The 27,834-nt window shown below is 45.1% G+C and overlaps 2 protein-coding genes across 5 annotated transcripts in view; one reads left to right on the top strand and one right to left on the bottom strand.

Moving 5' to 3' along the window:
• The first annotated feature begins 3,125 nt into the window (after positions 1-3,125).
• On the top strand, positions 3,126-4,142 carry GPR148 (G protein-coupled receptor 148). The gene has a single exon (XM_005282620.2). It carries the CDS (start codon positions 3,126-3,128, stop codon positions 4,140-4,142), a length of 1,017 nt encoding a protein of 338 aa, XP_005282677.2.
• An 11,120-nt stretch (positions 4,143-15,262) lies between these two features.
• The window catches only part of KLHL6 (kelch like family member 6), a 29,564-nt gene continuing 16,992 nt past the window's right edge, over positions 15,263-27,834 (bottom strand). For 2 of the 4 annotated variants that reach the window (XM_024103247.3, XM_005282466.4), the window contains exons 5-7: positions 22,464-22,666; positions 18,497-18,710; positions 15,263-16,335 (exon numbers count right to left, since the gene is read on the bottom strand). In XM_024103247.3, coding sequence (XP_023959015.2) covers positions 16,034-16,335; positions 18,497-18,710; positions 22,464-22,666 — 719 coding nt within the window. In that variant the 3' untranslated portion in view covers positions 15,263-16,033. The remainder of the gene's footprint in view (positions 16,336-18,496; positions 18,711-22,463; positions 22,667-27,834) is intronic. The other 2 variants (XM_024103248.3, XM_065556069.1) reach the window with 1 other exon arrangement.

The following is a 27,834-nucleotide window of genomic DNA, read 5'->3' as shown; positions in this document are numbered from 1 at the left end:
TTTTATGAGGTTAATTATATTCCTCATTAACAGATGGAGAGTCTGAACTTGAATTCATTTAAGTAACTGCAACACTGATCACACATTCTTCGGTGCATGCAGGATTGAGCCAGTAAAGAATGATGACGACCTGCTTTCATTACCATCAACCACAGCAACAAAGATCCCCTTTATAACTAATGATTACTTACTCTTCTCCCCACACCCTTTGTCCTGTAAGGTGCAGCATGTGAGGATACCCTGACACATTGCCCAATGCATGCCATCTATCAATGTGCTAGGAAAAGCAAAACTTGTATAGGTTTGGATAAGTCACAGTGGGATTCAGACATTGTTTGCCATGTAAATTATTTTGCCTTGTGTCACCTGACATGCCCTAACAGAACATGTATATTGCACAGCAAGAGTTTTTTCAGTTAAGACTCTGCATCATCTTCCAAAGGTGATACAATTACATGTAACTGTTCATGCTGTCTGCAAAGCATCTAGCAAACTGCTGGTGCTATATGAATAATGAATATTATAATGCTCTGCTAAATGTGCATTTGCCTTCTTCCTGCTTTTGTTGAGCCACTTCACTGAATCTTTAACAAGCGGGGGGAAATCATCATTTGAAACTGTAGTTCTAAAATCAATAAACAGTTTGCTGTATAAGATGGCAAATGAGGTTCTGGTATATCTGCCAAGATTTCCAAAAATAATTGCCCAAATTTAAGCTAAGTTTATTAGACACCTAAATAAGTAACCAGATTTCCAAAAATGCTGAGCAACTAGCAATTTTCACTGGCTACTTATCTCGGTACCTCAATGTGGATTAAAAACCCTACATTTGGGTACCCATTTTTCTAAATATTGCCCAGGGTCATTTCATATTCACAATTAATTATGTCTTGTCTTTACCCTTTAATCTTCTCACACACAAGGCACTGAGTCCAATGTGTCTGGTTGCCCCTGCCCACCACAGACACAGTGGGGTATAATGAATCACCAGGAAATTGGAGATTTTAAGAGAAGCCAGGCACTGTGCTTCTCCCGTCTTGTACCTTGTGCAGTCACTTATGCCAGTGCAAAGCAGGTGTATTATATCATTCTGATTTAGTATCATTTGCTCCTACTTTTGCATAGGTGTAAATAACTGCATGGCAGTGGTGAGTAAGGCCACTAGTCCAAATAAAGCATACCAACAGCCCTAATAAATAGCGCATATCAGCCAGTAACATGTACCCCACTAATATACATAATACTGGGGAGGCTTTTTTTCTCTCCCCACCTATTTTAATCCCTCTTCCCCACTTAACTTTCCTTCCCAGAGTTGTCTCATCCAGCCACCTGTATCCTCTGTTCTTCCCAGTTCTCCTCCCAAAATGGAAAGTTGAAACTGTGTATTTAAGGCCACCAGACTCCACCTCTTTCCCTGCATGCTCTGCGGTTTGCTCAAGCTGAGAGACAACCAGACCTTCACTTCCTACACCCTGTCAAAGTGGCTAGACACCCTGAAGTCCCTCTCATACCGGTCTGAACTGGGAAGCCATTCTGCTCTATGGTGCAGGAACTGTCTCTTTGTTCTGTGTTTGTACAGAGCCTAGCACAATTGGATCCTGCCCCATGCCTGGGGCTCCTAGGCACTGCCACAATTCATTGTCAGGGAACAAGGCAAGCTGCCATATTGAGACCCATTGTTCAGTCTCCTCCTAAAGTTGGGAGCCCTCCAAACACTGGTGTGAAAAGGAGACTGACTCGCCTTTCTCTGAGCCTGGGTCCTAGTGAGATAAGATTTTTAACAAGTACACTCTTTTCTTTCTGACATTTTCCTTCCCCAGTGACATCTTGCTCTGTCATAACAATACATGGTTTTTTTATGACAGCTTAATGCCACTTAAGGCATCTAAATATAAAATACAGTGCGTACATGCACGCGCGCGCACACACACACACACACACACACAATTTTCCCTTAGGAGATGAAGAACTTCTATACCCAAAGGACAACCTTCCCCCTTTCCCCTCCCCGCCCCGGCATGTCCCCACTTTACACTACACAACCTGAAACACCACCTATCAACTACAGTCTCTCTGACAGAGGAGAGATGACTGGACAATACTCCACTTAGACCTCATGGAGGCAATTGCTCTTTCAGCCAGGTGGGGCACTCTTGGAAAAACATGAGGTTGTTCCCGGCTCACAAATCAGGGGCTATATGCTCTGCTTTCATTGCACTCCAAGACCATATTAATGAGATCGAGATCAGTAATAGTAATTCAGCCCTACAAATGGCAGTGCAGTGCTCTGTGGGGCAACAACAAACAGGAATTAGCATCCAAATGGACTTTGGGATTGCATGCTGCAAGGATGCCCATATATTGTATGGCATGTGATACTGCTTATTTATAAAACTACACATCTAATCAACCATACACACTGGTTGAAAGTTTGTGATAACTGAAAAGTCTTTGTATCATGTTTAACAAAAACATGTCTAAAGAGCTGCCAGTCAAAAATGTGTACCATCTATAAATAAGATGATTTCATTAAACAGACCCATCTTGATGGTATTTTACAACAGGAGCTCAGAGACATTTTTATTGATCCCCCTCAAATCAGTCAATTGTGCTATTGCCTGAGAATTGATACAAAATATCATCTGATCATTTTTATGACTTTACTACATCAGTACACTTGGAATGTCACTATCACATCTGTTTAATCAAGCTCTATTCCATCTGCCTCTTTGGTGTGGTAATACAATGAGAACAAACTCCAGTTGCTAATAACAAGCAACCCATATATTTCCTGATCAAAGAGCTCACAGAGGGTTTGAAGTTTAAAGCACAGGAAGGTTTGTTTTGTTTCCTTATGCACCATTACTTTTTGCAGAAAGAAAAGAAAATATTCCACGTTGTGGAAGCACCTTTGGGGACTACAGAATTTCAGCAATCTTTCCTTGGGTCTTACCAGGGGACACTGGTATAGAGTTGTCTACAAAAGGTGTTGTGCTTTCCCTGGCTTCTTACATCCATTGCATCAGCTTTTGCAAGGCTAGATTCAACACAGAGCTTGTTTTGTCCAAGTCAATCAGTCCTCCAAAAATCCTAAAGAAATGAACTTCTTAGCCTGTGCCTCTACAATGATTCTGAATGCAACCCTGAGGGAGATGGATTCCAACAGGACCTTGGAGTTGGATGAGCCTTCCACGTACATGTTGCAAGAATGGATCATCTCCCCTCCATATACAGACATGAAAATGTTCCTGATCCCACCAATTGTCTGCCTTGTGGCAGCCATCCTGGTAATTCCCTCCATCTTGTTTGTGATTTTCTCCAGCTTCAGCATCCGCCAGGAAACAAGGTACCTGCTTCTGGGGAACGCTTTACTTTGTGATCTGATGTACCTAATCTTCTACACCCTCTCCGCCATTCTCAATGGCGCGAACCTCACGCTCCCCAAGTATGCCTGTGTGCTCCTGTTGTTTTTGCTGGCCGTGACTTACTGCGGGGGATTGCTCACAGCTACTGCCATGGTACTGGATATATTCTTGGCCATTTTGTTTCCTTTGCGCTACGTTGCCATTTTGCCTTCTTCACGAACAAAAAAACTGATTGTGCTCATATGGCTCTCTTCCGGTGTTTTCCCAGGGATCATCTACTTGGTGCTGATGGTGACTCAAAAACCCGCACTGTGTCCCATGAACACATGCTCTGTGCCAATAATACTGGTCATGACTCTGCATGGAGATGATGCTGTGAAGCTCTGTTATATGCTTTCAGTTGCTGCCCTCTTTCTCTGCTTGGCTTTAATACATGGTTGTTATATTATCCTGTATCTTAAAACAAGACAGTCGGGCATATGGGAAAGCGTTTTCTCTAGAGCTAGTGTGACATTCTTGATGCATCACACTATATTATTCTTTTACTTTTCTCCACTTCTGGCCCTTGTGGTGGAAACATTACTTTACATCAATGCTGTCATTGGACTACGGACAGGAATATGGATGTCTCTAACAATCTGCAATGTCCTGATGGTTCTGCCAAAAGCTTTGTTGCCTTATCTGTATGGGCTTCGATATAGGGAGATATCATCCTCTCTCAAATTCATTTTCAGAATGAAGCGCCTTAGACTTGTGTCACCTGTTGTATCACCATAAAGTGAGGCAGAATGTACTTACAGTAGAGTAAACTCAAAGGGGTTGTATTTGCCCTGTCGCAATAGGTAAGCATGTCACCAGCTACCTAGATCTTTATTTGCAGGTGTCAAAGGCATTGCTATGGCTGGGGTAGTTCTACTGTCACCTCACTACCAGAAGGTTGCACATCTTGACTCCTACATCACAACATGGGACCATACTCAGTGCACTGCATGTAGAACTAGAGCTTGCTCCATTGCTGGAAGTGGCGTTCTTTGGAGGAGACATTAAACCAAAGTCATTTCTGCCCATCTGTAGTGGGGGAGGTCAAAATTAAAAATAAAGAGCCAATGACACAAAGACCAATGGCTAACCTTGGCTGCCTTGGTCAACATTGCCCCTCAATAAAGTGAGTGCCCAAGTGTGTGACTGAGGGAACATCTACACTGCAACATAAGCCCATGCTTGAGCCGGGGGTCAAGCCTAACCTCCCTTGCATGTAAACTGCAATTGTTCTAACCCAGAGCTCAGGAGGTTCCAAGCTCAAGTCAAGCTGGGATCCAAGGTCTGAGCCCTATTGCTTTTCAGTGTAGACACAGCCCCACTTGACTCGGGTCCTGGGAATCGCCCAGAAGTATCCCACATATCCATGGGACAACTTCTTTAGTCCTCTCTATCCCAACAATCTGCACTCCACTCTATTGAAAATGGAAGTTACCCCTGCTGGGCAAACGGCAGCAGCTCAGGTCAATGTTAACCCATTCTCTTCTGATCACCGATCTGCAAACACACTATCCTACGGAGCCTCCTGGGTTTGCAATGGTTTGGCAGGCTGTTCAAACTTTCTGCAACATGCAGGGCAGGCATAAAGTTTTCCCACAGTGCACCATGGTCCTAGGGCTAAAGCAGCCACATTTTGGGCAGTGGGGTGCAGGCGCTAGGGTCTCTGGGATATGGTTACTTTGACTCAGGTCTGCACACTGCAGCGTGGACACCAGAGCCCTAAGTTTGAGCATGGGTTAGGAAAATCTTAATAGGATTTAAATGTGATGTAGACGCTCAAGCATAGGGTTCCCTAACACAGGTCAGCTGACTCAAGTCCCACTAAACATGGGCTTCCACTGCAGTGTAGACATACCCTGTGCTGTTGCTGTGTGCATAATGACTATTGCATTCACCCCTGGAGGAGTTACTGCAAGACTGGTATCCATTTGATTGGTTTGTAAAGCACATTATAACACCTTGGGTATGACAAGTGCTCTATTCAGTGACATCCTGTGCTACTTCTCGTATGTCAATGCATTATCAGTCAAATGAACTAAGTCTGACAATGTAAAAAACAATGGCTTTTCATCAAACATCGGTTAGAAGTGGAATGGTCTTGGATCAGCATCTAGCAGAGAAGTAATCAATGTGCAATGATGTTCTACAGTAGCCAGTCTGTCTTTAATTCTTTTCTCATCCGAAAAGTGCACAGGTGGCTAACTACTGGATAAAATAAATGGATGGTATTTCAGATCTCAAGGGAAGCCAGTTCCTCTTAAGCAGACGAGCATTGGAGGGCAGTGTGGGGAAGCTCTGTTTATTGAACTCTGTGAAAAGCTTCCAGTATTTTAAAAGATTATATTGTTTGAGCTTTTAAAACTTTATGTACACCACAATTTTTTGATTGGCTTTTAAAACACTGTGCCTTGATTACACTCTGTGTGTTACTTGTCTTTCTATCAGTATACAGATTCTCCACTTTCTGTAGTTCTGTAGCCCTAATGCAGTGGCGCTCAAATTATTGTACTGGTGACCCTTTTTACATAGCAAGCCTCTGAGTGTGACCCCCCCCCCTTATAAATTAAAAACACTTGCTTATATATTTAACACCATTATAAATGCTGGAGGCAAAGCGGGGTTTGGGGTGGAGGCTGACAGCTCATGACCCTCCATATAATAACCTTGTGACCCCCGGAGGGGTCCTGACCCCCAGTTTGAGAACCTCTGCCCTAATGCAAAGAGAGTGCAGAGTGGTAGCATATTACAGCCAGAGACTCCAGCAGCTAGGAGCAGCAGCAGCCCAAGCAGGTACCTCTGGACCTTCAGAAAACTTTCTATAGTTTTGACTGGACTTCCTCTGGCCTGTGCAGATTGCCTATTTGCTCCAACCTTCTCCCTTCCCCTGCCCCCTCCTTGACAGTCTCTTCACTTCAGACCTGTCCCTCCTACCCTATCCTCCCATTCCCTTTTCTTTCCATTTAGTTGAGTCTCTTCTAACTAAACTCACCACAAACAAACAATGTTTGCCATCACATTGTTCGCTCTACTTGTGTGTTTTAACCCTTCCCTCACCTTGTGTCTGGCGTCTGTTTGATTGTAAGTTCTTTGGACAGGAGCCATCTACTACTCTGTGTTTGTAGGGTACCTAGCACCATGCAGTCCCATTCTTAGTACCTAAGGTCTAACCGTTGGAATAAACATAACTGATAAAAATATGTACTTTGCACTCACTTGACATGGCTGTAAAGGACTACACCAAGGGTGAGGCAGTGGAAAATCAGGTCCAAAGTATTTTGAAGTGAATAAACAATAGGATATAGCAGAGTTTCTTTTACTGGTGGCTGCATGCTTCTCTGGGTATCTTGTCCAAAACTGAACTTTAAAATCGCAAGTACTGTTCCACTGCATATATCTGTTTTCATAAGTTCTTCAATAAAAAAGTGCCTATCATATGCTCTCTGCTGTCTGCTTTTATTTTTCCTTAGTTACAGATCTCATAGACCAGAGGTAGGCAACCTATGGCACACATGCCGAAGGAGGCACACAAGCTGATTTTCAGTGGCACTCACACTGCCCGGGTCCTGGCCACCGGTCCGGGGGGCTCTGCATTTTAATTTAATTTTAAATGAAGCTTCTTAAACATTTTAAAAACCTTATTTACTTTACATACAACAATAGTTTAGTTATATATTATAGACTTATAGAAAGAGACTTTCTAAAATCATTAAAATGTATTACCGGCACGCGAAACCTTAAATCAGAGTGAATAAATGAAGACTCGGCACCCCACTTCTGAAAGGTTGCCAACCCCTGCCATAGACATTTATTGTACTAGTCAAATTTGTAGAAAGACTGTCATTTAAATACAGAATCAAGTTCTTCAATAATGTGAGCAGTAAGGGTGGAACAAATAATTTAAATCAGAATTTCCTGAATACTAAATATTAACAGAATCCGGGAGAGTCCCTAGTAAGAGGGTGGTATTGTACAGGTTTTACTATGTATCCGTGGAAAAGTGTTTTTCTCTCTAGCTAGATATTGTTTTGCTCCAAGGTTGTCTGGCTTTTTATAGGGGATTTTTATAGTGGTCTATTAGTGTCCCATGGGAGAAATTTAACTTTTTCATTGGGTTCCCTTAGGTTTTGCTGTACATTATAGAGAGGCTTGCCGGGCTTTGATTCTTGTGATTCTGACGGATAACATCAGTGTTTATTTTTGAGCATTTTAATGGGTTTCAATATACAGAGTTGTGGGCAATTGGGGGGGGGGGAATGTAAGACAATTATTTATTGACAGTAAATATTGAGATTCAAAAATTTAAAGCTTGATAGCAATTAAAACACAAATTGTCAACATCCCATGTCAAAATATACTAAGTTCTCAGGCAGCATTTTTCTTACTTTGCCTATCTGTAAATTGTGATTATCGATGGAAATATTCTTTCACCTATTAATGTGTGTGTGTGTGTACAGTGAAATCAACATTCATGGACATCTACCAGTAAAAATCTAATCCTTCCATGCCTAATGATAAATAAAGAACAGGCCTTTTAAATAAAAACCTCACCAACCAACCCCAAAAAACAACTTGGAAATAGGTTTTGCATGGTTGGTCCATGTTCCAGACTGGTATGGGCAGGATCAGTTTTACTGGGTTTTATTCCTGGCTTTGCCAGAGATGTAAGATGTGATTCTGCACTGCTCTGCACCATGTGCAATCATTTGCACCAGTGCAAAGTGGGTGTAAAATGCTACCAAATCACTGTGAGCTGGTGTAAATGATTACAAATAATTGCATTTCTCTGATCGGTCTCCTGTCTGGGAAATGAGGCAATCCCTAATCCCTATCTACCATACAAATGCTAGGAGACCTAATTATGCCACTGTGAGCTGGTGTAAATGATTACAAATAATTGCATTTCTCTGATCGGTCTCCTGTCTGGGAAATGAGGCAATCCCTAATCCCTATCTACCATACAAATGCTAGGAGACCTAATTATGCCATGACTGTAAAGAGCTTTGAGCTCTTCAAATTGAAAATATGAGCTTTGCCTTCTGAGATTCCCAAACAACCTACCCCTTCTGTGATGAGCTAGGCTCTCCCCTGGTAAACAAGCCACACCAGGCTAGTGAGGATGAGTGTGCCGGGGCTAGGTTCCTGGAGGACCAGCTGGCAGAAGATGCCAGTGGTGATGGGGCCAAGTTAAAAGCAGATGAAGACTCTTCACACTAGGTATTGAAATCTGTGTGTTAGCCCCTTTGATTTACTGTGCAAGTGCTGGTGGAGGTGACTTTGCAATGGGGCGACTTCTAATCCAATTGAAGTCAAAGGAGCTAGGACTGGGCCCAATTTATGTTAGCTGAAGAGTGCTTTATGTGATGTTTTTGTCTACCACAGAGATGGCTCTACCACTCAGTGTCCCTACTGTCATAGGATTATAAAAGGAAGCCAGTCATCCGACCGTTTCACACTAGTCAATTAATTCAAATAATTTGTTATATCTGGATGCAATTCACATAACATTACTGTGATTTTCAGTAATAAACCAAGTTTCTAGGATGCCTAAAACAATACATTTGAATATTTTTAATTGAGAGATTTTTCTTCCTAAATTTATAATGCAGTTGACTATTGTCTATTGTGACAGGGTCAGGCCAGCTGGCTACTGGAGAGTGATAGAAGGCACATATATTAGCCTCAAATTAAGCAGGTCCCTTTTCCCTGGGTAAGGTAACAGGGGTGTTTCCAGAACAATCAGGAAGTTGCTGGAACCAATTAAGGCAGGCAGGCTAATTAGGACACCTGGAGCCAATTAAGAAGCTGCTAGAATCCATTAAGATAGGCAGACTAATCATGGCACCTGGTTTAAAAAGGACCTCACTGCAGTCAGTGAGAGGCATGCAAGGAGCTGGGAGTAAGAGGCGCACAAGAAGCTGAGAGTGAGTAGGTGTACTGCTGGAGGACTGAGAAGTACAAGCATTACCAGACATCAGGAGGAAGGTCCGGTGTTGAGAACAAAGAAGGTGTTGGGAGGAGGCCATGGGGAAGTAGCCCAGGGAGTTGCAGCTGTCACGCAGCTGTTACAGGAGACACTAAAGACAGCTGCAATCCATAGGGCCCTGGCCTGGAACCCGGAGTAGAGGGCAGGCCCGGGTTCCCCCATCCCTCCAACTCTCTATTTGATATAAGAGGAGTTGATCTGGACTGTGGGTCCCACCAGAGGAGAAGGTCTCTGGCCTGTCCCCCGACCTATTAGGTGGGCCAGCAGAGACTGTGGGGGATTGTTCTCCTCCTTTTCCCCATGCTGGCCAGTGATGGGGTTAGCCGAATGAACGACAAGTTTGTGCCACTAACAAAAGGAGCCAAACTGAGGACTGCTGAAAACCTGAGGCGAACAAATCCGCCAGAAAGTGCAGAACCCACCAAGACAGAGGAGGAACTTTGTCACGCTATATATAATGTAGAGATTCTAAATGAGGTCAGATTTGAATTCCTAGAGTTCATCTTGTGTCATCCATTACTTGAGAAAAATCCAATTAGTATTTAGAGTAGTATCTTAAATTTTAGATCAGTTTCAATGTCACACAGTGTTAATAGTAGCAATATAGGTAAACAAGCACACAGCATTTTAAAAAATACACTTGTTAAAATTTTGCTAAATTGCTCCGTTTAAACTAATTAAACTCCTGCAGGTTCAATAACTTATATTAAATGTGTCTGTTCCTTGAATGGCTAACTCCATCTGTTGTCTAATTTCTGAAGGGAGGTTTAATATAAGACACCTCAAGTTGACTCTGTCCGTATTAACATAGTGTATGTAAACTGTTTCTATCTAACTCCATAGTTGCTGCTCACAAAATAAAACTCTCTAGGTTTTTAAATTAGAAAGAAGTTAGATTTTCAGCTGAAGTTACTACCTGTGTTCATCAGCGTAACATACAAATGGACAAATATTACTTTAAGGGCCTGCTTCTACTAAGATTGCAAGCTCCTTGTCGCATTTATACAGTTTCTGGCACAAAAGGGTCCTGCTCCAGGACTAGCGTTCCTAGGTGCTGTGATACTACTACTACTACTAAGATCAAAACAAAAATCTCAATGACTTCAGTGGGAGCAGAACTGAGCCCTAAAATTGCACCATTGCTGAAAGAAAATGTGCAACCGAATGAAAGGGTTACTAACTGTATCGCTTCAAGGCAATAACAAAAATATGGTCCATTAGTGGGAGGGAGAAAAGTAAATAGCCAGCTCATCCTCTAATCCTTTGTAAAATAGTTTAGTTTCCCCAGTGACGTTAAGAATCAAACTGCAGCACATGGAGGGTAAATCGATCCATTTCAGTAAGCCTTGCATATGTGCATTCATAATGCTCTGTTGACACACAGAGAGTTAAGCTAATAGCAAAGTCATAAACCAAATTGTGGCAGGGGCTACATTAATACAAGGATGTTTCCCCATGGCAAACTGTCATTATACCAGTGAAGAATTAAAGAATCATTAACTAAACAGGCTAAACCTTGCTAAAAATAGTGTTTTGTGGGGTTTGTTTTGTTTTTGTCTGCTAAACAGAGTGAGAAATGAATTAGTGTTTTGGGATTTGTCTGGAAGCTTCTTTCTACACAACTGATTTATTCAACAACCAAATGTTGCTATTGCTAGCAGAATGGCACAGTGTGAGTTAAACAGAGACACGTCACAGCTTCTGAACTGAGGGGTGCCATGGAAGGAGACCCAAAAAGAAGCACAGATTGGTATCTGTTGTTGCAGGTCTCAGCCTCATGTGACGACATGTAGTTGCATCATGTTGTGGTGAAGGGATGCAACACACTGAAGAGAATGGGAACATCTAATCTGTCTTATCTATACTTTTATAGCAGGATGATCAGTGCAGAGTGTAAATGGACCAGAGAGTGTATCTGAAAGGAACTCAAGTTCCTAAGCAGCAGATCAGCTGCCAGTCAAGCAACGTGAGTGCAGGTGGGTGGCTGGGTGTGGCTGTACATCATTCCTTGATCAGGATGGGAGGATCTGTATTGAAGTCAAAAGAAATGAAAATGGGATCTGGGTAGGGTCGGGGCTACCTGGGAAAGTGTAATGCCCAGTGCGGTTTCCTGCACTGTAGCAGATTTTATGAGCTTTACTGTATGAACAGTTTTAATTTTTGGTCTTCCCCCTGGAGGGGAGGGTGAGCCAAGGGGCAGCTGGGGAGCTCCTAGCTGGGGTACCATGTCACTTGTCAGATGCTCATGCTGCTCCACCTACAGGAAGACTCCAGCTTATCCTGCCTCTTCCCATGTCAGGTCCCCCTGCCTAGTGAGTCTTCCCTTAACCAGCTAAGATGTTTGGAGGAGTTGAGCCACCCCTAGCCCAGGCGGGATTGGCGGGAAGCTCTCTCTGCACTTAACAGAGGACTGGGAGCAGTAATGGAAAAGTCCCCACTAGAGGGGGATTTCCCACACATTGAACCACTTACTCCTATAAAAATACCCTTTCCCTAGGAGAAGGGGCGATAGGCTGGGAGCCAGGAATCCTAATCACGCCTCGTTCAACAAGCAGCATTAAGAATCCTCTGTACTTCACAGCCTGTGTTATCGAGCAAGGTCTCATGCACCTGCCCTCAGAGTGAGGGAAGTATCCCTGCAGCAAGAGGCTGCGAACCATAAGTGAGGACTACAGAAGTCCTGCAAGGTCACTTCTGACATAGCTGGGAATGGAGCCCAGCTCTAATATGGGAGACCCATGTCTTAGCCACAATGCCTACACTAAGGTAAGGCCAAGTCCGTGTGCTTGGCTATGGTGTTGCCAAGCTGGCTGAAGGACAGGCAGCTCCTCCCATCCCCCTCCCCCCCCCCCCCCGCCAACTGGATCCTGGGCCATATGGGTGAGGGGTTGGGAGGGTTTACTATATGCAGCCTGGTGCTGCTGCCTCTTCCCTCGGAGAGCACAGTACCTGGCAGAGGAGATAGGAACAGTGGGAGGGAAGAGAGCTCCCATGGACACTGGAGAAAGAAGGGGACCAGAGGAAGTAGGGATGAGGGGGGAGAGATTGGAATAGAAAAGGAGGAAGAAAACATTAAGGGTGAAAATACTGGGGGAGAGTTGGGATTGCAGAGGGGGAGTCTTGAGGGGAGGAGGGGGATTTTAGGAAGAAAATAAATATTGCTAACAGACTTTGAGGGGAAATACTGTAGTGAACTGGCCTGTGTGTGCTTGTGCGTGCTGCTGCCTTCCCTGGGACAGAGCTAACTGCTCAGCTGAGGCCAGGCTGTGCTGCTCACACCAGAAGAGGCTGTGTCTCCTTTAGCTCCAGGGGTGAGGCCTGTGTCTTTGGAGCAAGAGGATTCCCCTGCTGTGACTGCGAGGTTCCAAGCAAGCTTTCAGCACCGTGATATCTCTGCATCCTAGGCAGCTACCGGTTTACCAGACAAACAGGGGCAGAAATAAACCAAAGAGCACAGCATGTTTGGGGGAGGAAAGGGGGAGTAGACAGGGAGAGAAGACGTTTAAATCCGGAGGATGGTGGCTACCAGTGTAGTTGCTAATATAGTATTTCACAAAATGTTTGCTTTGTTCTGTGTTTTGTATCTTTTGATTTAATTGTGATTTGGCTGTTTCCAGCAGGGGAAAAACAATCTGAAAATGTTCCCAGCCTTTGGCCAGGAGCCAACCCAGCCCTGACCCCTTCCACAGTTGTTTTTGTTTCTGAAGAACTGGCCAGTATGCTGTGATTGAGAGATTCTGGCCCACCTTCAGTGCTGCCTGTTGCCTTTTGTGTACATGATCTCTCAAGCTCCTGGAAATCGCATCCAGATCCCTAGAATTGTTTTCCTTCTCAACAGATTGTTCTGTTCCTTTGCATTCCAGGAAATAAAAACCCACAAGGAAGCAAAAGCCTGGTGTAATGCTGCCACCTACTGGGGAAAATGGAGATGGAAGCAGCTCAGAGACATAATCCAAATGTACGGGGGTGGGGGACTACAGTGGAGGGAACAATCCACTTTGGAGCAGCCAGGATCCCAATGTTAACATGTTGCAAATATTTGCCCATTCGTTTAGAAGTTAAAGTCCTAGCTATGAGCACAATCATAGGGGAAGACAGGAGTTGAGGAGATGGTTCCTATCCCCTAGCTTCCAGCCAGTTGGGAAGGGGAACAATGCCACTGTCCCTGCCAGCAGGGTCCTGCCCCCTCTGAATGTCTCTCCAGCTAAGTCCCAGTGCCTACCCCTTCTACTAGCTCTGCTCTGTGACCTGCAAGGAGAGAGGAAGCATTGCAACTCAGCCCAGCTGGTGCATTTCTTTCTCTTCCTGCTTAGGTGATGCTGTGAGCAAATCGCACTAGTGGAATTTGGGAGGCAGGGTGTGGGAAGACAAGGACATTTGGGCAAGGGGAAGAAACAGAGCACTCAGGAAAAAGTTGGGGGAGTTTTTGCAAGAGAGGACAACAGAGCGGAAGGTAAACAAAGACAAGGGGGAATTGTTTTGCATTCAAGGATATTAACATAACTTTTTATCTGGGTATATAATCTTGCTTCCTCCCCATGCAGTGCTCCATCCCTAAAACAGACTGTCCTTTGGGGCCTGCAACTCTTGATGCTGTGCAGTAAATTTAAATAGAAAAACAGGGATAATGCCCCCAAACAGAATTAAACACAGACAGCTTGCGTGGCCAGTAACCTCTAGATCAAAAACAATAGCCTACGAAAAGCAACCAACCTCGCATTGAATGCCATCAGCGTTCAGTGCCCTTGGAGAAATGATGGGCCTAGAAAGGTAAGCCTTGAAGTTTAATAAATCTAGACTCTGTTGAGGGGGTGAGTGAATTACAGATATAATCCTTCTGCCAGGTGGGGTGGGACAGCAAGGGCCAGGTTCAATATCTAGGGGTTTCTCTTAACCTTACAAGATAGTACTGTCTTGAGCCCACAGCCAGAAATCTGGGAAAACTAAGCACCATCCCTGGGCACCTCGAAGAGGCAATATTTCCCTACTCACCAGCAATGAGTCTGTGTATTAAAAAAAAGAGAACTTTTATTAAAAGGAGCGGGAACACAGAATCAATTTGGGGAAACATCCTGACAATGATTCAAAAGTATGCAAACAATAAGTAAACACCTACCCCACAGTAGCTTGGGCAGTGGTCTTTTGTCTCAGTTTCCCACTTAGAGGTGTGAGAGTCTGATGGACGAACATCCCCTTACCATGCCACTCCCCATTCCCTTCACTGCACCCACAATCCCAGTGGGTTGTCCGAGGTCAGCGAAGTCCCAGAATTCAGGAGTGCCATCATGGGGTTCACCACCCACCCCTGAAAGCAGGAGGTGAGCAATGCCTCTGCCAATGCCCACCGCTGTCACTGTCATCTCTGCAGCTTCTGCCTCTCATGGCAATGCTACACTCTGGGGTCCTGCCGCTGAGCCCAGTTCTTAGTGATTTCAGCTCTTAGTGAAGAGTGGAGAAACTCACTGTTGCTTCATCTGCTACATCCTCTGCATTGTCTTTTATCACAACTCTCACCGCACCAGGTCTAAGTTCAACCCCCTAGACCAGCTTATTAGTGACTTCAGATCTAGCAATCACTGAACAGAAACAAGGATTTAGATTGAATCTGATCAACTTTAAACACTGGCAGGGGAGAATCAAATGGTATCCTGCACTCTTTAAACACAGTCCATACCACCAGGTAGGAACACCTGTCCCGTCCTGTGTCCTCCTACCTGATGGGATCGTTGTTGTTACTGTTATTCTTGCTAGGTTTGTTTATTAGTTGTCATTCTGGGTTGTTTGTGGCCAGTTTTTTATGTACTTTCTAATTTTATAGGGATATTTTTATTTATTTATTTTAGCTAGAAGAGTAAACAAATCCAGAGGCAAAATACATTGTTGTGGCTTTTATTGGAAAATAGTTACAATAAACTTACAATGGAATCAAATTAGAATTTGTCCATATGTAGAGGTGAGAGAATTAGGCTCTGTTCATTCTGTCTTTGGTATCTCAGCTGGGATTGTCAGCCAGGGATGTCAGCTGGGTTGGATTTTTTGGGTGATGTGAAATGGAAGGATGATACCTTTTTTAAAATGACATTCTTTGGCTGCATGTAACGTGCCATCTGTTGAAAAGAAGTGTAACTTGCGAGGAAGCCACATGAGTTTTGCTAGTGATGCAACTCTTCCATTCCCTACACAACTTCTTCTTTTCTTTGGGTGATGCTGCAAGTCCAGTAGTCTGAAGATAATAGTAATAAATAATATAGCAACATGAGGCCAGGGGTGGGCTGAAATTTGGCATGACTATCCTACCTGCAGTAGGATAAGAGGCAGATGCACACCTACCGATCATGTTTCCTTGTATGACTGTAGGTTCTGTACATCAAGAGTAAACTCCAGATTATCCCATTATTTTTTGGGTGGGGAAGGAATTAAGATAATTTAAGACATGTCCTGTACAGAGGAAATGAGATTTCCTCCTGATTTCAAGGAGGCCGAGCACATGTACAGCTATTTCCTGAAAGGACCCTAGTAGCAGTGGTTCCACCCAACACTCTTTACATTTAAAATGATCTTTTCAACGCAGTCTACTTGGCCATTGTCTCCTTAGGGGAACTGAGGTATTTGGATATCATCCGTGGTTCTCTTTTCTCTCCCAAAGTCACACAGAAACCGCTCCAGGCACTATCCTGCGGATGTGTGTGTAGGACTTCCTGAGGGTGACGCTGCCATGATGGGACACCCCACGAGGTAGGACACACTCTTCTGTTAACCTCTGGATCTCGGGGTCCCAGCACAGCACCGTGGCGATGACCTCGTTCTTCTCATCCCGGCCCCCTGTGATGAACAACTTGTTGTTGCAAGGGGAAATCCCGCAACTTGCTCTCTCATGAGTGAACTGAGTCACTAGGCACCATGTGTCTTGAAGTGGGCTGTACGAGTACAGCGCTTTCATTGCTCCGCCTGCAACAGAAACAGAAATTGGTTTGCTCCTGCCATTCATTCCTCTAGTTCCTAGCCAAATAAGACATTTCAACAGGGTTCCATCACTGACACTTATCAGAACACTTTACCCCCAAGGTAAAGTCAAAACAAGACTACAGGGCAAAACAAGACTGCTCTGAAAGACCTACAAAGGGCCACTTATTTTTCATAGCTCTGTCAATTTTAAGGGACCATTGTGATCATCTAGTCTGACCTTCTGCATAACACAGGCCAGTGAGAGAATCTACCATGTCCCTAGGAAAGTTGTACCAATGGTTAATTACCCTCACTGTTAAGACAATTTCATTTTTTTTTTCTAGTCAGAATTTCTCTAACTTCAGCTTCCAACCACTGGATCTTGTTACACCTTTTTCTGCTAAATTAACGAGCTGTGTGCTATCAGAAATCTCTTCCTTCTTGTAGGTATTTGATAGACCATGATCAATTCACGTCTTAACTTTCTCTGGAAGAAACTAAACCGATTGAGCTGCAGTAGACTGTCAATGTAGGGCAGCACATGGAGGGTAAATCGAACCCGTTCTCATTTTTCAACCTCTTTTTGAAAGGATTCTGACATCTAATCTCCAAGTATCCAAGACAGGCCCATGAGCCATATTTCCTCTCAAGACAATGGTACCATTACATTTAAAAGGCACTGGGGTTCCTGCCTTGCTGTTTTCAGTAATGGGGTGCTTTCTCCAGAACTGCTGTATTTAGAAGTGGTAGGCAGATCTGATAGTCTTGGTTTTATTGTCCTGCAATGTCCTGAACCCTTCATGTAGGGAAAGGGGTGGGAGAGATTTATAAACAGTTCTATTGTACAACAACATGATTTCAGTTGTGACAAAATCAGCCTAACAGACAATGTGCCTCCTGAACCCTCAGTGTTGGGCTGATTTCTGTCCCAAATGAAAACTGTACTGGGTTTCTGATTTAATTGGTGCTATGGAAGGTTAGTGGGGGAGGGAAACATTCTCACTTGCTGCTTTTCTTATTTAGCCAATCTTCCCCAAAAGCCAGGGAGGGCAGGGGAGTTGATCTGTCACATGGTTTTTTCACTTAAGAGCCTGTGGTACTTTGGGGACTTTCTGTGATGTAATTAGCATGCTATAACCGGTTGAAACAGTTGGTTTGTGGGCAAGATCCTACGCTACTTGTTGGTGTTGAATTTTAACTCAGAGGCACAAGGATGTTAACTCACCACATAGTGGTGAGACCCACTGTCTCTCTCTCACCCATCCTATTCAGAGAGGGTGAATTGCATACCAGTCCATAGGGGCAGCCCAAGGCTCTACATGCACCTCTGAAATCTTATTTAAGGCCACAAAATAGGATTTCAGTGATGCCGCAGGCCTTGTGCTAGGCCTCTGCATGGAGCGAATTTCAGCCTGAATCAGTAGTACTCTGCCCTGCATACCCATGCTAGGAGAGGTAGCTGGAGTCTGCGCAGAAAAGCAATCACATTACTGTATTTTTTTTTAAGTATCCCCCTTTCCTACCCTCCTGCTTCTCTGTGTTCCACTGATGGCTCCCCCATCCTCTACCGGCTTTGCTTGGAAGGGGGCATCTCTGCAATGAACTGGATGCAGCAGCACTTCCTCATCTCCTGCAGTAGCACTGCTGGCACAGGAGACTGGTTAGTGCTCTGCAGTAACCCATCTTCCTATAGATATGCCTAGATGTGTGCATACTGAAGTCTTTGGCTGCTAGTGAAGTTGCAATGAGAGTTTGGAGTGTTCCCACTGACATTTAAGGACCATATACAGTTTAGCTGATCCTCTTTCAATTTACATTGCAAATCTGCTAATTAATGTAATCAACCCTGAATGTAATCTTGTGATGGGAGCTGGAGCATTGGGTCCTCCTGGCTCTGATCCCATTGAAGTCCATAGCAAAATTCACAACCCGATATGCACCTCCTGTGCAATACATTTCCTATAACCAACTGTCTGCATCTATATTGAACTGAGTAGGCATGACAGTATCTGAGTGTTCTGGGTTCCCATCCCTCATCTAGAATCTTTCAAGAAGAGCACACGGTAATGATCGTTTGATTATGCTTCTCTGTAGGGTTCCAGGAATTAGTCAAAAATAAGCTGCACTCAGTCTAGAGAAGAAAGAACATCACTGCTTTACCTACCCACAACATAGATGTGGTCACGGAAACTCACAGCATTGATGCATTTTGCTTCAACTGGCATGGGTGATTTCAAGCTCCAGTTGTTCGTAGCTGGGTCATAACACTGCGTTTTGTCCGTAGCCAGTTTTCCATTGGGTCCTCCCCCAATCACATACAGCTTCTTCTTGTAGCTGGCTGCAGCAAAGGAGCTCACATTGACCATGAGGGGAGCTGCCTGTGTCACCATTAAAAAACAAATCATTAACAACCCACTGAATAGTCATTTGGATTTCATGTCATATAGACTGATGATTTCTTTTCTTTTGAATGTAAATAGTCATGCATTGCTCTGTAGTCTCTTGGAAGAGACCACCATTCATTGGTGTTCCTAGAAGCTACCATGCATTCACCCTGAAAGGAACTCTCACCACTGAACTGCGTGTCTGTACTGCTGTTAGAGAGAAGACAGGCAACAGGGAGCTCGAAGTGCCACCGAAGACCCAGAGCGCCGCGCCATCAGTAAAAGCGCTGCCAGGTGATTAAAAATTTAAAAAGCGCCAAGAAATTGAAAAGGCGCCACTTGTGCTCAGTGGGAGAGCGGCCGCTGCCCCGCTCCCCCCCAGCTATGCTACTGGCTCCAACTAGGGCACTCCCTGGAAATCTGACTTTTGGGCCACTAGCTCTGGCTGGGGTCCTGATTGGGTCTGAAACAATCCATTCCTTCCCAGTGTATCAAGAAGCTACCAACTTTAAAACAATATCACCATGAGGAGCGGAATTGCAGTGCCAAGACCTTGTATGTTAGCAGGAATGGAGCGGGAGCAAACAGAATGGGAGGGGTGTCCTGATGAGCACATGTTTTGCCTAAAATCTAACGCAAAAGAGAGAGGTCTGATTTTAGGTCTGTCAGCCTTGATGGTGTCCCTTTTGCAAAGGGTAAACTTTGTTCAGATATGAAAAGTTAGGGTGCCAAAGTCCATAACGTGCAGCTTCAGCATTTGGGATTGCATTGCAGTGGTAAGTGGACATGCTGCCCCATTGTGGTGGGGAGGGAGCAGAGGAGCATGGCTAAGCAGCTGGAGATGCACTAATCTGGCACATCCCTACTGTAGCGGCTAGGCCCACCCTCAGTCCAATTTATTTCCTGGGATGTATCAGCATCCAGCTCCCATTGTAGATGCAATCTCTGAAAGGGGAATCCCTGAGACTGGGCAATAGTGGATACATCATCTGTCCTCTCCCAGGGAGTTGTGGCCCATGTTGACTCAGAGAGGTGCAGTTTGTAAAAGGAGCCCTATAGGTGCATCTCCAGTTACATAATGTACCATGTGCAATGGCAGGAGAATTTCCTCTGCTCTCTTGAATAGAAATACTGTAGCTGTCTGCGTGGATTATTGTGCTCTTGTTATAAACTGACATCACTAAATGTTTTCCTTTTAAACCTGTTAGAAAATGGGTGAACTCCACAGGTACCCTAGCTAGAGGGACTATTAAGTTGGTGCAGAATGTGTAAGGTAGTTGTTTTCAGAGGTTGAAACTGTTGCATCCTCTGTCGTCCTCCTCAGTGCACTGTCATACTAGCCCCATGTGCTAGGAATGGAAAGTGGGTGGCTGGAGAAGAGCTTAGCTGCTTAGGGAAGCAGCAGGGGAACATACTTCTGGAGAGCAGAGCTCCTCTGGAGCCATGTCAGACTGTGATGATGATGCAATGCAGGCATGGGCGGCACATGAACCGCCATCTGGGGAAGGCTAGCCCCAGCCCCACCCCTTCCGCCCCCAGCCCTGCCAGAGCCCAGAACTCCCCACCACGTCTGCCAGCCCCTGCCCCAGGCTAGCACCCTCCCAGCCCCGGAGCGCCAGGAGGGCGGGTGGCGTGGACCTGGCCCTCCCGGCTGCACAGCCCCAGCCCGAGCCGAGGCCACCGCATAGGGAGAGCCACAGGAGGGTCTGGGCACAAGTGTGGGTGGGGCCATGCCTGGCTGTTTGGGGAGGCACAGCCTCCTCCAGCCTATGATACCCACCGCCCATGAATGCAGGCTACTGTGGTGCAAGGTAACTGCTTTGATTTCATCAAGCTTGAATTTATCATGCTGAGTTCAGTTTAGCCTGTGGGCTTCAAGCCATTAGCCCAGCCTTACCCTCAGCTCTCTTTGACCTACAGTGGAGCATCAGCAGGTTTCAGGAAGCCAGCTACCACATGAAATAACCTGATTGCCTGTGTTTTCGTTGTGCAAAAGAGCCAGATTACACAACTGGCCAGTTCCCAATTTGTGTGGGAAGTGGTTGGGTGTGATTTACTGGGCCTGTCAATTCATCTCCTCAAATATAGTAATGGTATGAACAGCAAAACCTGAGCATGCACAGCTTTCCTTAAATAGAAAACATTTTTCTTTCATCCCTTAAGGAGTAGCACGAAAGAAGAAAAGTAGAACAAGTGACCATTTCTGAGCATAAATGGACTTGACACTTACAGCAGTTTCTTTTTTCAAGGAAGTTTAACATCTGTTCTGGCCCTTTGAGATACAGACCTAAAATACAACCCCACCCTACAAACTACCCACAATCAGGTGCAACCACTACTTTCAGGGCAGTGTACATTTACATAAGTGAAGTGGTCACTCTATCTAAGGGGACCTCTTGAAAGCTCTCATCCCACAGCTCCTCTACTTCAGTGTGGGCTTGGTCAGAGCCGCTTGTGCTGCACAACATATTCTGTGTTGAAAGGCCCAGCACAGATTTGCTTTTCCTTTTGTCTTCTGAGTGCTTTGGCTTTACCCTGGGTTATGTCCACCCTCATCTTTATCATCCTGGAAATTTTAGTCCTATCCCATTATCCATCTTTGCTTTCCTAAGTAGCCACAGATCTGACTCCCTTTCTAGTCAGCTGAACCTGCTGGCCCTCCTTGTCTCTTTGGACTCTTACCACCATCTCAGTGTTTAACTAAACCTCCAGGCTGTCCGTCCTGTGTGGGTGCAAAAATGGGGGGCAGGGAGTAGAGGAGCATGCAAGGAGCCTTCCGCCACCTTTGCATCTCTCTGCAAGGGTCAGGCACAAGCCTATAGATGAGCAAAGGCTCTGACCCTGACTCAAAAGAGGGCTCGGTGCCCACTCAGCAGATGTGGACTGCTGTAGGGGATGCACATCCGGCATCTGTTGAAAGGGTGGCAGAGCTGCGGCTACAATGTGTGATCCCTAGGGAGCCCAAAAGGAATTCTAAATGAGTCGGCCAAAATTCCTCCGGGTGGCTCCCGCTACAATGCAATGTGCTCCTTTCCCCTCTCCAGTACAAGCCATGGCTTTAACACAATCAGGTCCTTTACATTTGTAAAGTACTTTGAGATTCTCAGATGAAAGCATAATAAAAATGCAAAGCAGTAGTAATTTTCCACGTAGTCAAATACTGAGGTCCTCTCAAACTTACACTGCACAGTGCAGCTGTAATGCACCTTCCTGCTATTGGTTTCCTGGGTCTGCATTTCACCACTGCCAGCAACTTCTCCTTGTTCCGATGTCTCCTTAGTTGACCCATATAATGTTTATCCTCTGAGATTATTTCTAATCCCCAACCCTGTTTTACACTTGTGTTGAAATGCATGAGATGCTGCTCTGCATATACCCTTCTAGAGTTAACCGATTAGTAGTTTCCTTTACACCTGCTTGGTGTCTTCCACAGACTTAGAACTAATTCTGCCACCTTGATGCCTGCTGAGTATATTCTGTGAGTAATCCCATTGACTTCAAGGAAATGGTTGTAGAATAAGAAACTGTTCAGCAGGAGTCAGGATGGCAGAACTGATTCTTACTTTGATCCTCCTTCCCTTGAAGTCTGCATTTTCAACTTGAATCCACAACTAATAGATTGGGGGGGGGAGTGTACTAGAATTTAGCTCATTTATTTTGAGGTACAATAAATACCTAACAAAATTCCCTGATTTCAATTTGTTTCATTGGTGTTGCATGAAACAGAAGAGTTTGGCTGTATTTTACCTCTGACCAGCAGTTATGGAAAGGATCGTATGTTTCTACGCTGTTGATTCTCTGTATGCCATCAAAACCTCCAACCACGTATACTTTGCCACCTAGCACAGCCATTTTGTGCCTCCATCGCCCGATGTTTAAATATTCAATTTGGATCCATTTGTTGATGGAGGAATTGTATTTCCAGACATCATGTTGTGTTTCTTTCCCACCTGCAAGGTACACAATACATGTAAGTGACATAATTGGCAGGACCTGAATTTGCTCAGAACCTCTAGTATGTTCTATTTGTCATACAAGAAACAAAAACCGTTCGTTCATGGCATTTGCTCTGGAATCACATCTCCAGCAGAATAGTACTTGCTTTAGAGGAATACAACTTGCATGCTTAAAGCTCATCTAGTTAAATTTGCATTGCTATACTTTGGAGAGGGCAGAAAATTCCTGGGGGTTATTTTACAAGCCATCTCTTTCCCAGATATAAATCACTATTCATGCTTCAGCTGTCCTATCACTTTTTTTTTTTTGCATTTGTAACTTTAATATACAATCAGTGGCCTATTGCTTGTAATGATGTTCAGAAGAATCTCAGGAATGAGACCTGTTGCTGATTGTAGAATGTTAGACATAGAGTTTAAAACCAGAAGGGACCACCAGATTACCTAGTCTGACCTCCTGTATATTGCAGGCCACCAAGACCTCCCAGCACCCACACACTAAATCCAACTCAAAGGAGACCCACAAGAGACTAGACTATTATGTGCCACAGGCATAGAATAAGAACCAATGTGCACCAGTGCTGAGGTCCCCTCAGTGGCAAGAAATTTATTAAGTGAGCCATAGCCAGATAATCCTGGCAAGTGGCCCACACCAACATGTTGCAGAGGAAGGCAAAAAACCCATAACATCACTGCCAATCTGATCTGGAGGAAAGTCCCTTCCCCACCCTAAATATGACAATCAGTTAGACCCTGAGCATGTGAGCAAGAACCAGCCAGCCAAGCACCTGAGAGAGAGAATGGTCGGTACCAGCTCAGAAACCTGGCCCTCACCGTCCTATGTCCCATCTCCAGCCATGGTCATCATTGATGCTTCAGAGGAAGGAGATTGGGAGGGAAAAAAGCATAATAAATGGGAAGAGGGGGAGCCCTTCCTGACCACTTTCAAGGGGCAAGCTGAAACCCTGAAGCATGAGCTTTAGGAACATAAGACATAAACCAGAAGCAAGCCCCCGCCCCACCATCTCAAGCAACTCTGTCATACAATTGCATTCATAACTGTCTCCAGCTCTCTTAAAACTAATTAAGCTGTTTACCCCTACAACTCCCACTTGGAGGCTGCTCCAGAACCTCACCCCTCTGACGGTTAGAAAACTTCCTCTAATTTTTACCCTGAATTTGTTGATGTCAAGTTTATATCCATTTGGTCTTCTGCCAGCACTTTCCTTTGGCTTAAATAACTCTTCACTTTCCCTGCTATTTACCCCCTTATAGAGAACAATCATATCCCCTTGTTTTTGTTGAGAATTGGTGAATAAACAAACATGATATCAATTAAAAAATTAAGGCTCTGTATCACATAGTCCTCAGCCACTTGAGAATCCCCCTGGGCTGGGAAGGTCCTGCTGGGGAAAGGTAAACCAGCTTTGCACTGATGGAGCTGTTATTACATAGGGACGATCTAGCCAGCTGGTCCACTGACTTCCAAAGAACAAACACGGCGCCTGATCCTGTACTCCTGTCCCATGAAACTCTCCCACTGAAGTCTGCCCGGGAGTTTTTTCAGAGGGAAAAATTCAGCATTGGGTCCATTGTTTCTTGAATGTGAAAGGGGCCTGGCTGTGATCTCACTTCTCTTCATCTGACTTTGGGGCCGGCTATGCTGCAAAAAAAATAAATAACCTGCAGCAGCGAGCCTCAGAGCTCAGGCCAAGTAACTCGGACTTGCACTTCAGGACTACAAATAGGAGTGTAGACATACCTGGGCACTGAAACCTGGCAAGAGGGGAGGGTCTCAGAGCCCAGGCTTCAGCAGTATTAGGCGTAGATTGATTTCGGTGAAATTGCTCCTTATTTACACCAGGAGATCAGAATCAGGCCCAATAGTTTAATCCCCAGAATAGGTTTGCAAATGAGTCTCACTCATTCAAAAACTTTGCAGTGTTTTTGCCAGTACGTTAGTTTCTGTGTCATTTTTATTCATAACCGGAATACGAACAGAACTAGTTGAGTGTGAAACCCACTGCACAGTCTGAGAGGCTTCACTGCATAACCTACAGTCCATCTACGCAATCACTTCACCAGTTACTACATTGCAAGGAGGATTCATATTCCATTACCGAACTGGCTGCACTCATTTGTATGCTGTACCACAGCCAGATCACTGCAAACTGATGGAGCTCATCGCTGGGCCAAATAACAGATTGAATAGGAGATAATTAGCATGCTAGAAAGATTCGTTGGTAATGCCTTTGTGTCTATGAATTTTTCATATATATGTGTTGTTTTATTTGCACTCAAACAGGTGAAGTGTCTGAATGCAGAATGCCAGTAGTCTTATTTGCAGTAATGATTAGAGACAGCAGGTGTTCCAACCACATATTGTCGCAACCTTCCCATTTACATTACAGTTTGTTCTCTCCTGCATTAGAAAATAGCCCTGACAGGAATCTGAACTAAACCATGCTTTTGAATTCTGTCTACATCATGGGGGAGGGCGAGATTTTTGAGAGAACTGGAGATATTTAAATGCCTTGTCCTAAGCTTTATGGGAAGTTGTGCATTGATATTCTCTCTTCATTAAAAGCAGTAACTGCAGTAAATGAGGAAACTGAGACCTCCAACAGTACCCTGAGGGAAACCAGCAGGTAGAGGGATGAGGATGCAGAGATACTGAAGGAGTGGATAGCAAGGTAGAAAAGAACCAAGTCATAGAGCCCAAGAGAAGGAAGAAAATAGAGAAGTAGAAAGTGATAAACAGTGTCAGAGACAGCAGGCTAATCAGGAAGAATAAGCATAGGTAAGTGCCCCCCTTTTTTTTAGCTAAGAGAAAACAATTAATAACCTTGGCCAGTGCAGCTTTGTTGGAGTGGAAAGGGTGAAAAGCAGATTGGAGGGGACCAAGGAGGTGAAGAGGTCAAGGAAGTGAGTAGATGAAGGGGAAGAGGGATGCTAGTTTGAGTGCCAGTCTGATCAAAGTAAGCAGTTCTTACATAGCAGGGCATGTATAGGCATGTCTAGAGGCAGAGCAGCTAAAGGGGATAGAAAGAATGGGAGAAGAAGCCGCAGATGACAGGAGGCAGAAGGCCTGGGGCCAGGGGTGGCTCCAGGCACCAGCACAGCAAGCGCATGCCTGGGGCGGCAAGCTGCGGGGGGCGGCCTACCAGTCGCTGTGAGAGTGGCACTCTGGCAGCCTTCGGCGGCATGCCTGCAGGAGGTCCGCCGGTCCCGCAACTTCGGCAGCAGGTACGCCGAAGGCGCGGGACTGGCAGATCACCCACAGACACGCCGCCGAATCCGCGGGACCAGCGGACCTCCTGCAAGCATGCCACCAAAGGCCGCCTGACTGCCGTGCTTGGGGCTGCAAAAAACATAGATCTGCCCCTGCCTGGGGCTAAGGAGACAGACTGTGAGATTAAAAGCAGGTGCAAAGGATTGGGGGGACGTGTTTGTTAAACATTCCCAGTTGGAATGTTGGCTTTGATGCCCCCGCTAAGGACTACTGAACAAAGGGAGAAGCTCTGAAGAAAGAGCAGAATGTAATGATAGGATGAAAAGAGAACTTCCTTTCCTTAAACTATGGGGAGTGAAGGAGAATGAATCCTGGCCCCAGAACAAGGAGATGAATAAAGACTAAGTTGGAGCGAGCTTGTTAAAATCCATGTAGTCCTAAACACAGACTGCAATGGGAGATATTTTAGACCAGCTTCATCTTCTAGGCAGAATGTTCCCATTTGACTCACCCACCTTCCCCCTCCCCCTGTTCTACTTCACTCATTTTTGAAGTAAAGGTTGTGTTTGGGAAAGGTGCCTGATTGAGAACTCTGCAGAATGATGTCTCCTACCCAGTGCCGGCGCTTCCGCTAGGTGACCCTAGGCGGTTGCCTAGGGTGGCAGGATTTGGGGGTGGCATTTTTCCACCCTCGGTGGAAATTCGGTGGCAGGGGGTCCTTCCGCCTCGGGAATTCGTCGGCAGGTCCTTTACTCGCACCGAGACCCGCCGCCGAAGTGCCCCGAAAACACGGAGCAGAAGGACCCCCGCCGCCGAATGCTCAGAGGAGAAGTGCTGCCGCCTAGGGCGGCAAAAACCCTGGTGCCACTCCTGCTCCTACCCACAGCACCAGGACATTGGCTGGGCAAGCTTCCCTGCACAGCCCCACCCTTCATCCCACATTGGGGAAACCTGTAGCCTCCATTCACTCTGTAACCTCTGCGCTTGGACTGGCAACTAGGACGTGGCAGTTGTGAGGGTGGCTTTGAACCAGTGGGCACCTTTCCCCTAGGAAACGGAATGAGATCACCAAATTCATTTCCAATAGGTCAGCTGGTAATGAGTCACTACCAATCTGACCTGCCTTTGAACTTGTGAGTTTGAAATAAAAGGTTCTGTATTCCATTGCCAATCCCCTAAGCAAGCCAGAGTCTTCCTTGTCTTCATATGGGTTTGTATGGAGAGGGTATTTATAGAACCCAGGGTTGTGAGTTCAATCCTTGAGAGGACCAGTTGGGGATTGGTCCTGCTTTGAGCAGGGGGGTGGACTAGATGACCTCCTGAGGTCCCTTCCAGCCCTGATATTCTATGAAACTTGCTAAGTTACATTTCTCTTCTGAATCCATTCAAACTGTGATCCACAATCACAATTCACACTGCTGCCTTGTACAAGGACTCTCAGGCCTCACGGTGGTAATGGCGATTAACTTTGCTTTCAGTAAATGGTTGTTTTTTAGAGTCCCACCTTCTGCACTATTGAAGTGCTCCTGAAAATAGGATTTTCAATCCCAAGTAACACAATTACTATTACTGTTTGCAAATTATCGACTGTTGCTTATTCGTGCAGAACTCCTATTGGGGTCTTCCAGAAAAACTTTGTGGTAGCTACTGTTGATTGTATGCTGCATATGCAGCTGTAAGAGGCCTTTCTGTAACTATCATCACTGGGCATGCACATCAATCCATGAAAATATAGTTGTGCATGTGTTTGAAAACTGAACCCATGTTAATATTCTAAGAGGCTCAGCACTGCTACTACTCAACTTGGTGCTTCCCAGGAGCCTGTCCCTCAACTAGGGTGACCAGATTTCCCGATTTTTAGGTGTTTGTCTGGATATTTCGCTCCACCGGCAGTTTTTTTTTTTGCTCCGCCGGCGGCCCTCCACCTAAC

Source organism: Chrysemys picta, chromosome 9 (genome assembly GCF_011386835.1).
Source record: "Chrysemys picta bellii isolate R12L10 chromosome 9, ASM1138683v2, whole genome shotgun sequence".
Taxonomy (NCBI): Eukaryota; Metazoa; Chordata; order Testudines; family Emydidae; genus Chrysemys; species Chrysemys picta.
The sequence above is the reverse complement of the archived record's forward strand: the minus strand, read 5'-3'. Positions and strand labels throughout refer to the sequence as shown.